Consider the following 13,226-nt stretch of genomic DNA (forward strand, 5'->3'; position numbering starts at 1 on the left):
TGGTGGAACAACCGGTCGCTATGACACGCACTGACCACCAGGGGGAAGACGCTCAATGCAGGAGCTGTCCCCTGGTGGTCAGTGTGCTCCCACAGGGGGAGCGCCGCTCAGCCAGAAGCCGGGCTCACGGCTGGCAGAGCGCAGCAGTGGTGGTGGCAGTCAGACGTCCCCCGAGGGCTCCCGGACTGCGAGAGGGTGCAGGCCCGGCTGAGGGAGGCCCCCTCCCTCCAGTGCTCGAATTTCATGCACCAGGCCTCTAGTATAGTATAAAAGAGAAAAAATAAAAATGACCAATGAACTGTTGATAGTTGAACAAATGCATTAATATTAATGTGGCTTAAAATTAGAAAACAATTCTATTCCTACCTTCAACTTAATCAGAATCAGAAAAATAAAAAATAATATCAAGGATTGGTGAGTATTAAGAGTGAAAATTGATGCTGTCATTTTGTTTGACAGTATATTTCAAAACTAATAATGTTCATGAGCATAACCTATTACTTTTACTTAAAGAAATGTATCCTGCAAAAACAGCTCTGCAAATATACAGGAATGTTTTTCATAGAAAAAATATATTGTTAGAGCAAAACATTAGGACAACCCAAATATAAATAAGTAGAATTTAGTTAGCTATCCAGTGTGTTTAGTGAAAAGCAATTCACAAAATATATTTTATGTCAATAAATATGTATAGATAGCACATTTAAAAAAATGAATGCATATGCCCAGCCGGAGTGGCTCAGTGGTTGAGCATCGACCTATGAACCAGGAGGTAAGGTTTCAATTCCCAGTCAGGGCACATCCCAGTTGTGGGCTTCATCCCCAGTGTGGGGCCTGCAGGAGGCAGCCAATCAATGATTCTCTCTCATCGATGTTTCTATCGCTCTTTCTCCATTTCCCTTTCTCTCTGAAATCAATAAAAAATACATATATTTTAAAAATTGAGTTCATAAACCACATGCAGTTTATTCTGTTTCTTTGTTCAACATTTCCTGTTGAGTATCTTTCTGTGTAATTATTCTTCAATAAAATTTTAAATGTTGCCTAATATTTCATAATAAGAATATTAAATTATTTAATCTTTACATTAAAAAAACGTTTGTAGAAATCTTGGTTCCACCTCATATATAATTTCTTTAGGACAAATTTCCAGAAGTAGAATTTACTGGGTATAAAGTGTGATTTTTAAAAAGGACTCTTAATAACCATCCATTTGCTTTCTAGAAAGTTAGATTGAAGAATCTGAATGTGTTTGAAATCCTTATGAATATTTAGTGACCCTATAAATAAATGAATATTTAGTGAAACTATAAATCCTCAACCTTTTGCACTACCTCTTCTGCTAACTTGTGATTATTTAGAGACAGATTAGCTTGTTAGTGGCCTGTCAAGAGTTACAGTGTCTTGACCATTTCATTCCTTGCTTACTGTGCATAATATTTCAGTACTTTGAATAGTAGGTTTCTTCTTGGCTCAATACAATTGACAGCCAGAAATTGGTAAGTGAGTCTGATGTTCACCACAATCCTTTTCATTGGTCTGAGAATTAGTAAGGGCGTATCAAATTTATAATTTTGTGAGTTTTATTTTGCATGAAATTGATTCTGTAAATAAAGAGGTTGGTATTTGTTATGGGGGAAAATATAATGCTGTAAGAAAGATGGGAAGTTCTCAGTATTTTTCAGTTTTAGACAGTGTGACTAGTGCAGGGCTCACAGACAGAGTAAAATTTGAGAAAATAATTAAAGTATTTGAGAGAGTTGGCCATACAAATGTTTGAGAGAAGAGAATCACATGCAGAGGAATAGCCAGTGCAAAAGGTCTTAATAGAGGAGTGTACCTGGCATGTTTGAGGAGCAGCAAGGAAGCCATTGTGGCTGGAGAGGATTAAGCAAGGGAGAGAATTGTAGGATAATGTCAGAGAAGTAAAGAAATAGGGAGGCTAGGTCATGTAGAGTCTTGTAGGCCATTGTAAGATCTTTTGACTTTTGCTCTGGGTGAGATGGCAAGACATTAGAGAGTTTTGAGCAGAGGAGTGACATGATCTGACTTGTGTTTTAAAAATATCACCCTGTGTTAAGAATAGACTATAGAGGGGCAAGGATACACACAGGGAAATTAGTTAAGAAGCCATTGCAATAATCTAAAGAAGAGATGATGGTGGCTTGGTCCAGCATGGTAGTGAAGAGGATGAGAAATGATCAGGTTCCAGATACATTTCAAAGGTAGAGGCTGCATGTTTTACTGAAAGATAGGATGTGGAATATAAGGGGAAAAGGGGAGTTAAGAATGTTTAAATGTTGGCTGTCATTGAATTTTCATTGAAAACTTATTGACTTTGGAAATAAGGTTTTGCTCCAGACTTGATAATATTTCTAATTAAATTCAACTTAAAATTAAAAAGCAAAATAGCACTTTTATGCAAAACTTAAATGTAATAAAGTCATTTTGACACCTAATTTTGTTTGAATCACAAATAATATCAAGCTGCTTTATACATTTCCTGTGCTGTTCAGAAATTAAAACAGGAAGCAAGATCTTTATTCCCACACAAATTTGCAGCAGATATATTTTCTGAGATCATCCTACAGACTTTATATTTATAGTCTATTTATGACTCTAAACCTCATAGGCTATTATATAATACACTAGAGGTCCGGTGCACAAAATTCATGCATGGGGTGGGAGGGTCCCTCAGCCTGGCCTGCACCCTCTTGCAATTCGGGATCGCTGTCTCCTAACCGCTCACCTGCCTACCTGCCTGATCGCCCCTAACCACTCTGCATGCCTGCCTGATTGCCCCTAACCACTCGCCTGCCTGCCTGATCACCCCTAACCACTCTGCCTGCCTGATTGCCCCTAACCACTCTGCCTGCCTGCCTGATCGCCCCTAACCACTCTGCATGCCTGCCTGATTGCCCCTAACCACCTCTGCCTGCCTGCCTGATTGCCCTAACCACTCTGCCTGCCTGCCTGGTTGCCCCTAACCACCTCTGCCTCGGCCCCTGCTGCAGCGGCTTCGTTTGGAATGACGTCCAGAAGGTCATTCAGCTGTCCGGTCTAATTAGCATATTACACGTTTATTATTATAGATTATTCTGGTTCAAGCCTTTCTTTTATCTATTTTACATATTGAAATACTTTAAATTTTATTGTGAAAAATATTTTTGATGGTTAAATAATAATTATATGACTACAGGTAAGTTCTAGCTCCTTAACCAGTTTGGGTCTTTCCAGTCTCTCCTGCTAATCCTTACCACAACCTTGATACTCTAGCAACACAGAGCTTATTATATATAGTTCCTCTGTGCCTTGCTTGTATTGCCATCTGCCTATAGTATTTTCTCTTTTCTTCTCCCCCACCTGGCTAACTACTGCTCTTCATTTTAGACTTGTTTGAGGTGTCATCATCTCCAGAAAGCCTTTTTTAGCCACCTTTCTCCCAGGCAGGCTTGGGTTAGGTGTCTTTAGTACTTAACAAACTGTGCTTATCTCCCTTATTGTTTGGGATGTTTTGTTTTTAAAAATATATTTTTATTGATTTCAGAGAGGAAGAGAGAGGGAGACAGATAGAAACATCAATGATGAGAGACAATCATTGATTGGCTGCCTACTGCATGCCCCATACTGGGAATCGAGCCCGGAACCCGGACATGTGCCATGACCAGGAATTGAACCCTGACTCCTGGATCATAGGTTGATGCTCAACCACTGAGCCATGCCGGCTGGGCTGTTTTTGTTTGTTTGTTTGTTTTTCTGTTTCATTTGCTAGAGTTTGAACTCTTTAAGATAAGAACTATGTTTTAAAATTATCTTTATATATCTACAATTATTACTCTAGAGCCTGTATGGTAGATACAAATATTTGGGTAGTAAATTTTTCTGGTGCATCTTGCAGTAGATATGTAACCTAAAATTAAGTGTACTTATGTTATCTCTGTGTGAAAATTTGCTCTGTTGCATGTGCTTATTTGTCATAATGAACACAAACACTGGATTGAAATGTGCATTTAAAAGGAAAGACCAAAAAATAAATAAAAATAAAAAAATAGAAAGACAGAGTATTATATGCAGCTTTTATTGGGAACTAGAACTTAAGTTTAATAGCTGTTCTGTATTTTGTACAACTCTGAAATGTGCAGCTTTTCCATGTAATCTCATGCCAATGTTGACCATGTGGATTAAAATAGCCCTATTTTAATCTATGACCAAATTAGGAATAGAATATCTATCCAGTGGGGATTTGTAAATTATTGTAGTTTGTAGCATGACAGGTTTATATAAATAATTGCAGTGATTCCCACTGTTTTAAATGAAAGTCTAAGTTCAAATAGAGAAATGTAATCATACAAGTATGTGATTATTTAGCATGTTTGCCTTTGATATCTTAAATTAGTTTCTTTTTTAAAGGATCATCAAAACTGATGATAAAGAGAAAAGTTTATTTCATTAATCTAAAATATCTACTCATGGGTGTCAATTCAAATTTGATATGTACTTAAAATACCAGTAACTAATTAAATAATTATCCCTAATGTACCTTTATAGTATAATTGTTTTCTAAGACATTCTAGTAAGTCAGATTTTAATGAAAACATTTCAATAGAGTTAAGTCATTCCAGAATTTATTTAAAGCAATTCTTTGTACATTAAACATTTCTCTATTTTATAACTTTACATTTTACTGTATGTAACAAAATAATTTCAATGAATTTCTTTGTTTTTCAAAGAGCCTAAATGTAAAATAAGCAGTGTTGGTTATAATGTTTCAGTGATTTAAAATGATGAACTTTTCTTTTCATACAGATAAAGACACAATAAATAAAATTAGAGATTTACGAATGAAAGCTGAAGATTATGAAGTAGTGAAGGTGATTGGTAGAGGTGCATTTGGAGAAGTTCAATTGGTAGGTTATTTTTAATACGATTCAAAATAGAAACTTTTTTAAATTAAAAAATCCACTTGTTAACACAAAAGTTTATTATTTTGCATTTTCAATTTTAAAGGTAAGGCATAAATCCACCAGGAAGGTATATGCTATGAAGCTTCTCAGCAAATTTGAAATGATTAAGAGATCCGATTCTGCTTTTTTCTGGGAAGAAAGGGACATCATGGCTTTTGCTAATAGCCCTTGGGTTGTTCAGGTATGATATTACTACTCTTTCATTTTTGCTATACTAGTTTGTTAATTAAACATATCTGAGAAGCTTAGTTTCTTTTTCAGAACAGTAATAGAGAATTTATTGGCAATTACAGAATTGTCTAATATACTATTATCTTTAAAATCATAACATTTAGTTTTATTGAATCAGCTCCATGAGGAAAGTAAGGCCAAAGCAAAACAGAATTTAAATATTAGAAATTTTAAGTAATCTGCTTTAATTTGGAGGAAGTCATATATTATTATACTCTAAGTATACTTTTTTAATATTGAAATTGAAATTATTTTCCCCAAATATAAGGTCTTATTTTATTTAACTATTCATGTATTTGTCACTCTCATTTTGTGGAGAGGAAGGAATGGAAAAAATGAGAGGTAAAGTGAGTTCTGCTAGGCCTCCAAATAATATTATATTCGCTTTAGGCTTTTCCATGGAAAGAAGAGCCTATAGTTGTGAGTCCTGGTCTTCACCCCATGGCCTGTCTATGAAACTGTGGCGAGGTTATTTACATCTCTGAGCATCGATTTCCTTCCTTAAAAATGTGCAAGTTGGCTTAGATTGGTTATTTTAAACTGTGGAGATACTGCAGGTGAAATCATAAGGAGAAGCAGGAATTTGGGGTTGGTTATAATTCTAGATTTTCTATTTCTGCCTCAACTACAACAGCTCTGTTTTTTATCTGTCTTATACATATATATTAGAATCCTAATGTAAGATTTCATATGGTAGAAGTAAAGTCTTCCTCTGGTTTAAAAAAAAAGAGAGAGAGAAACTATTGGGCTAGACCATTTTTAATTCCTAACATGTATTTTGGAATTTATCTATCTATCTATCTATCTATCTATCTATCTATCTATCTATCATCTATTTACAGTATATAATGAAGCATATCCTAACTAAGCATCCTAGTAATTGTGATAAGAAGGGTATGGAAAATTTTTAAGGTTAACATAAGGAGGCTTTTATACTTGACTGTCTATTCTTTTTTTTATCAGCTGTGTATAGCATGGTTTCCTGGGCTCAGTATTATGTGACATTTTGAGCCAGGTAATCGTTTATTGTTGGGGCCTATTCTGTGCATTATAGGATTTTTATCAGCATCCTTGGCTTCTACCCAGAGAATGCCAGTAGCACTCCTCCCCACTCCCACACACCGGTTTTAACAACCCAAGATGTGTTCAGACATTATTGTCTCCTTGGTTTGGGAACCACCAATACAGAAAAAATATCTGCTGTTCTGTAGAGTTAAGACACATGACATAATTGTTACTTTTAGGGTTTAAATTTACAACTATGTGCTTGGAACTTTGTTTTTCTTGATACATTGTTTATAAATAAACTGCCACTAGTATCAACAATGTTTCTATAATTATGATGCCCAATTTATATCTGGGGTAGCCATGAAATGCCACTTAGTTTCTTATCTTCCCCATTTATTTATTTATTTATTTATTTATTTATTTATTTATTTAAATCCTCATCTGAGGATATTTTTCCATTGATTTTTAGAGAGAGTGGAAGAGAGAGGGAAAGACAGAAATATCAATGTGAGAGAAATACATTGATTGGTTGCCTCCTGCACGAGCCTTGATCGGACTCGAACCCAGGGCCCTTCGGTCTGCAGGCCGATACTCTATCCACTGAGCCAAACTGGCTAGGGCTCCAATATATATATTTTAATGAAAGGAACTAAATCGGGGCCCATCCAGTGTGGCCCAGTGGTTGAGCATCGACCTATGTATGCACCAGGAGGTTGCCTGGTCAGGGCACATGCCCAGTTGTGGGCTCAATCCCCAGCAGGAGGCAGCTGATTAATTGATGTTTCTCTTTCTCTCCCTCTCCTTTCTTCTCTCTCTAAAAGTCAGTAAAAACATTTAAATATAACTAAATCTGAAACTGAAACAGAAGATTTTTGATATAAGTGTCTAGGTAAATTAGGTATATTTTTCTCTTGGGTTTATTTTATTCATGTTAGTTGGATTCTAATCTTATGTTTACTTAAATGTTCTTTTGTAAATGTGCTCTTTTTTTCTATCTTCAATCCTGGTTACATAATAAATGCATTTATGCCTGGCTTTCTTTGCCAATTTCATTATCAATGGAATTTACTCTTCCTGCTTTGACTCTAGCTGCTGCCTCTTACTGTTTCTTTGTTAGTTATTACTTGTCCTCCTGTTGATTGCTATCATTTACAGAGCACCTGCTGTATTAAGTGCTTTTTATATTCACTAATTTTTAAAACAACTCTGAAAGGCAGTTAATCCCTATTAGGTACAGTCCTAATTTATAGATTAATTTATGCTTTATTCATTAGACATTTATTAAGCACTCACTGATTGCCAGACATCCAGATGCTGACTGAGCAGCAAATATAAAAGTCAAACAAGATACAGTCCCTTACATTCTTCTTGAAGGGATTATAGTGACAGAGACTCAGGGAGGTTAAGTAAATTGCCCAGTCACACAGCTAATAAGGGACAGCTGAGACTTTTTGAGAATTGTGATTTTGATATAAATCAAACAGCAAACCTCACTAAAGCACAATTTAAATTATAGCCAAACTATTTTTTTGCTTAGGAGACTTGTATGAAACTATTACAATTTTTAATTCTCAGTATAAAAAATTCAGTTAGTATAGATATATGTATTTCCCTGGCCGGGTTGCTCATTGGTTGGAACATTGTCCAAGGTTGTTGCGGGTTTCATCCCCAATCAAGGCACATACAAGAATCAACCAATGAGTGCATGAATAGAGTGGAACAACAAATCAATGTCTGTCTCTCTCTCTCTCTCTCTCCCCCCCTCCCTTCCTCCTTCCCTCATTCCTTTTCTCTCTCAAATCAATCAATAAAATTTTTAACAGAAGAAATATAGATAAAAAGTCTCCACCTAAATCCTCAGAAATAATCAGTTAACAGTTCCTTTGCATATGCAAGGGTCTTTGTGGTGTTTATGTTTGTGTTCGTTTCTGTTTTTAAAGATTACTACAACTCCTGCCATTTGACTATTTTAATTAAATATTTTATTATTATTTTTGCAAATTTTAAATGAAAAAATTTTGCTTAATCTTAATGAATTGTTTTTTTTTGTATTTGTATAGCTTTTTTATGCATTCCAAGATGATCGTTATCTCTACATGGTGATGGAATACATGCCTGGTGGAGATCTTGTAAACTTAATGAGCAACTATGATGTGCCTGAAAAATGGGCACGATTCTATACTGCAGAAGTAGTTCTTGCATTGGATGCAATCCATTCCATGGGTTTTATTCATAGGTAAAGATAAAAATGCTTTAAATTTTCTCATTTGTTGAAGAGAGAAGCTGAAAATACATAAACTTTATTCAATTAACATTTCCCATTCTAAATCCACCTATTTTCTGTCTGTAGACATGAGTGGTATTCCAGAACTTAAAACTTTGAAATTTGTAGTTGTAACATTTCAGTTTAATGTTTATATAAGTGTATTTTTTGCTACCTTTTAATCTGATCATACAGTTTTTATTTGGTGTTCTGAACAGTAAAAATTGTAAGCTGGTTTTCTGAAGTTTGTGCCAGAGTGTTAAACAATTTTTGTTTTTAATAAAATATTAATTTTCTTTTGATTCATTTTTATGTACAAATTTTTAAAATACAGATTAATTTGCTTTTAATTAGTGAATATATTATATTTGTTAGAATAATAATTTTTTGTTCTGCAAACACCATTTGAATTCATCATGCAGTTGCTATGCTAAGTTCCAAGGATACAAAATGAAAGTGACATAGATCCTGTCCTGAAATTATTTATGTGCTTATGTTGAGACGTGTGTTTCAATTACTTTTTATGTCTAAATGGTACATTTTTTATGGTTATTTTCTCAAATGATTTGATCCTACTCCCACTCCCTCTGGAAGAATCAGACTCTACATATGTCTTCTTCTGAGGCATTAACATATAATGAACTTTCCTTGCTGAAGTTTAATTTCTACATGTGGATAGAGAACATATACAGGTCAAAAGTGCCATATCTACATTGAATGAGGAGAAGTAGCCTAAAACAACTGCCTCATATAATTTTTATCAGTATCTGATCTATTTCAGAAATGCTCTTTTTATTTCCCCCCCTCAGAGATGTGAAGCCTGATAACATGCTGCTGGATAAATCTGGACATTTGAAGTTAGCCGATTTTGGTACTTGTATGAAGATGAATAAGGTTAAATAATTATATTTTAATTTAGTTTTTGCTAATTCAAGACAGATGCTTTTTAGAAGATGTTATAAGAATTTACTAACCATAGCTGAACTTATACAAAATTGATGTGACCTGTCTCATTTGTTGAAATAAATGCTACAATTGCAGTGTTGTATTAGTAACTTGTGATTTATTTTTTTACTCTCTATTTAGGGTAAGTGTAGATTGCCAGATTTACTAAATCCTTTATAATAACTCTCTAGTAAACTACTGGTAACTAGAAATGGAAATAGTCCCTAAATACTAATGCCAGTGTTAAAATTAGTTTCATAAATATTAGATTTCAATAATGTGTGTATTTTTAGTATTTTACTCAGCCTTTCAATGTTTTACTTAACCTCCTATTAACATTTTTGGGAGTCAATCTTAAAAGATACCCATTCTCAGTTTATATAATAACATGTATAGCTGAAGTAGCAGATATGCTGCTTTATTTTCAGTTGAAGCAGTTTATATTCTTTGAAACTTACCACAGAACAATATCCAGGAAGTTGTATTTATTATTTTAAATGGAAAATTATTGGTTAGAAGGAAACACTACATGAGAACTTTTGTGTGAACATTTAATTATAATTCTATTGCATTAATGCCAGCTAAAATAAGTAACAGATATGTATAGTTGTTTGTTTGTTTTTGACAGTTAAAATGCATATTAAATTTTCACTGTGCTTAACACTATTATGCCCTTTTCCCATGCTTCCCCATTTTATAATTGTACACTCGATTCTTATGTTTTCTTCAGTTTCAAGCATTGTTAAATTGAACAGCTATTTCATTTTATTTTTTTAATCTTTATTGTTGAAAGTATTACATAGGTTCCCCTTTTCCGATTAACCTCTTCCAGAGCTCTCCCGTCCTTGAACAGCTATTTTAGTGAAAATAATTAAATTAGCATTTATATATTATTATTATCAAATGATTCATCTTATTGGCCCCTCAGTCTGTTTGCATTGGTTAATATACTTGCTCTCGATGGTTAAGATGGGATTATTATATTGGCACAACTGGGTGATAATAAATGTTGGCAGTGTGTCTTGTATTATTACAAAATAAAAATCACTTATGTATACACACACATGAATATACTGTGTACATAATAAGTATATATGATTAAGGTATTTGTTAATTTTTGTTAAATTTGCATTACATTTTGATACGATATTTTATAGCCCAACGATTTTGAGTTCTACAGATTATATGTCATTGTAAATAATTGAGACTTTATATCCTAATCAAAATTTGACCTGCAATTCATTTTAGGAAGGTATGGTACGATGTGACACAGCAGTTGGAACACCTGATTATATTTCCCCTGAAGTATTAAAATCTCAAGGTGGTGATGGTTATTATGGACGAGAATGTGACTGGTGGTCAGTTGGGGTATTTTTGTATGAAATGCTTGTAGGTAAGTAAAAGAATTTTGTGTACCTCTGATATAGTTGTTTATCCCAATATTTACCACTTAGTTTTTTTCTACTACAATGCTTACTACATTAAGCCATGCTGATTTTGTTTATAGGAAACCAAGTGATCCAAACCTTTGTGTGTGTGTTTTTAAAAACTATTTAGAAGATGAAAGCAACTTTATGGATTTCTTTTTACATATAAAGTGTATGTTTTTAGTTTATGTATATTTAGTAAATCTTTAAACAGGTAGTGAGTCTTCCTTTGAAACTGATTTTTCTTAATGTGTCTTATTGTGCTTTTATTTTCCTTGTCAATTTTTCAGGTGATACACCTTTTTATGCAGATTCTCTGGTTGGAACTTACAGTAAGATAATGAACCATAAAAATTCACTTACCTTCCCTGATGATAATGATATATCAAAAGAAGCAAAAAATCTTATTTGTGCCTTCCTTACTGATAGGTAAATAATTTTAACATTGCGTTTACTTCTTATTTTGCCGCTCAATTTTAAAGGTCTGTATCTGAGTACCTATGTTTGATGTTTTGGATTAAAAATGCTATCATTCCCAAAATAATTCATGACAGTGAAACCTAATATAGTTTTATGATTTTCTGGATGCCTTTTCTGGGTCTCAACTCACTTTCTTTACCTAAGAAACTGAAATACAATTCTTTTCTAATGGCTAGACCAGATGATTCTTTGTTTTTCATTGTTAAATTTTTAACTTGGTTAAGTATAAAAATGATGGTAATTTTATTGAGCCTGAGATTTTTTTTAAACATGTTAACATCTCTGAAATAAAGTGCATCTTTACGTAAATATAGGTGTTGTAAATATAGGTGTTGTGCTGTGTGTTAGGTGCTTGGGGTATAGAAATGAACAAGACACACAGCCACTGTTCTCCACTACCTCATAGTCCTTTGGGGGAAATAGACAAGCAAATGAGACACTTATTGTACAGAGAGATAGGTACTCTGAATTAAATAGTGTGTGCCATAGAATCATGGCGAGGTCCTCTAGTTCAGTCTGAGAGAGTCATTGAAAACTTCTTTAAAAAGTATCACATATCTAAAACAATTTACCTTTTAACTCCTGAAAAAAAATGGAATTCAGGGTATTCTTATTGTTTATAAGTACTCTACTGGAGAACAAAAGTTGCTGAGTTCTTCTTTTCAAATCAGTTAAAGGCACATTTTTAAACATTATGTGTTCACTGAAGAGGCCAGAATCATTAACTTGTCTCAATAAAGCTCTCAGAGTCACAGTAATGTCAAGAATTAATTGTTATTTGTTTTTGATTGGTCAGAAATAATTACTAGTAATAGATTATAAAATGGAAATTTAAAATTTAAAATGCCTTTCTGAATTTTTGTTAGCTTCTGGTGTGAAGTAAAGTTGTTGGTTGCAAAAAATGTATAACTACCACTGTTTTAAAAAGCTGTCAAGAAAATTTACTGTTTTATTTATTCTTATGAAGCAGGGTGAAATCATGTAGTATCAACAAATATGTGTTGTTTTCTTTAAAAAATTCTTTAGTATTCTCAGCCTTCAACTTTTTTATTTAAACTGAAAATTATGCTGACAGTCAGTATAATTTTAGGGTGACTTAGACCTATACTGGTATTTATCCTGTGTAGATTTGACATTATGCTCACAAATAAATCTAGACAGATGATAATAATATCTTAAATTATTAATAACTTTTCTCCTTCCTTCTTTATTCAGAGAGGTGAGATTAGGGCGAAATGGTGTCGAAGAAATCAAACGACATCTTTTCTTCAAAAATGATCAGTGGGCTTGGGAAACACTTCGAGACAGTAAGTTAATTTTTCTTGCATATCACAGTGAATACTTGAAAGTAATGGTAGTCTGTTCAAACTGCCTTGCTAATATATTGTGTATAGCTAATGAAAACCTAAAGTACACAGATGCAGTATGGGTATTGTCCTAACTTAAAGAGAGAATATTTGATAGTATTGGGAAAATTGTACTGCTACTTCTTTTACATTACACTCAAGATAACAAAATGAAATATTATATACATGTAATGGAGTTGGGCTCAGCAGTCACAATTTGATTTTGAACTTGGTTGAATTGCTCTTTGTTTTAGACATTAGTATCTCATTGTGGGAGAGTCAAAAAATAAGGGTTAATTAAATTAAAATATATTTCTTGTGAAAATACCAGGTATTCTCTTATTTTTACTTAAACCTAACATAAAATACAAGGTTCTATTATTAATATATGTTAGTAGAATATTAATTTGTGTAAGGATATAGGAAATTATATATGCTTGATTCCAGTAGGCTTGAAGCTTGCAATTCACAAATAAAAATATGTAGTATTCGAGAAGTTCATTTTCAGTCAGTTTAGGACATTTCCCTATTTTAAAAAAAGTTAAAACTATATGATGGTTCA

General features: G+C 33.4%; 1 protein-coding gene across 2 annotated transcripts in view; it reads left to right on the forward strand.

Moving 5' to 3' along the window:
* Positions 1-13,226, forward strand: part of ROCK1 (Rho associated coiled-coil containing protein kinase 1) — a 128,363-nt gene that overhangs the window by 44,766 nt on the left and 70,371 nt on the right. For both annotated transcript variants that reach the window (XM_079784531.1, XM_079784532.1), the window contains exons 3-9: positions 4,807-4,907; positions 5,008-5,145; positions 8,264-8,439; positions 9,276-9,360; positions 10,660-10,804; positions 11,129-11,267; positions 12,534-12,625. In XM_079784531.1, the coding sequence (XP_079640657.1) occupies positions 4,807-4,907; positions 5,008-5,145; positions 8,264-8,439; positions 9,276-9,360; positions 10,660-10,804; positions 11,129-11,267; positions 12,534-12,625 (876 nt within the window). The remainder of the gene's footprint in view (positions 1-4,806; positions 4,908-5,007; positions 5,146-8,263; positions 8,440-9,275; positions 9,361-10,659; positions 10,805-11,128; positions 11,268-12,533; positions 12,626-13,226) is intronic.

The sequence above is a fragment of the Cnephaeus nilssonii genome, assembly GCF_951640355.1.
Source record: "Cnephaeus nilssonii genome assembly, chromosome: 11".
Taxonomy (NCBI): domain Eukaryota; kingdom Metazoa; phylum Chordata; class Mammalia; order Chiroptera; family Vespertilionidae; genus Cnephaeus; species Cnephaeus nilssonii.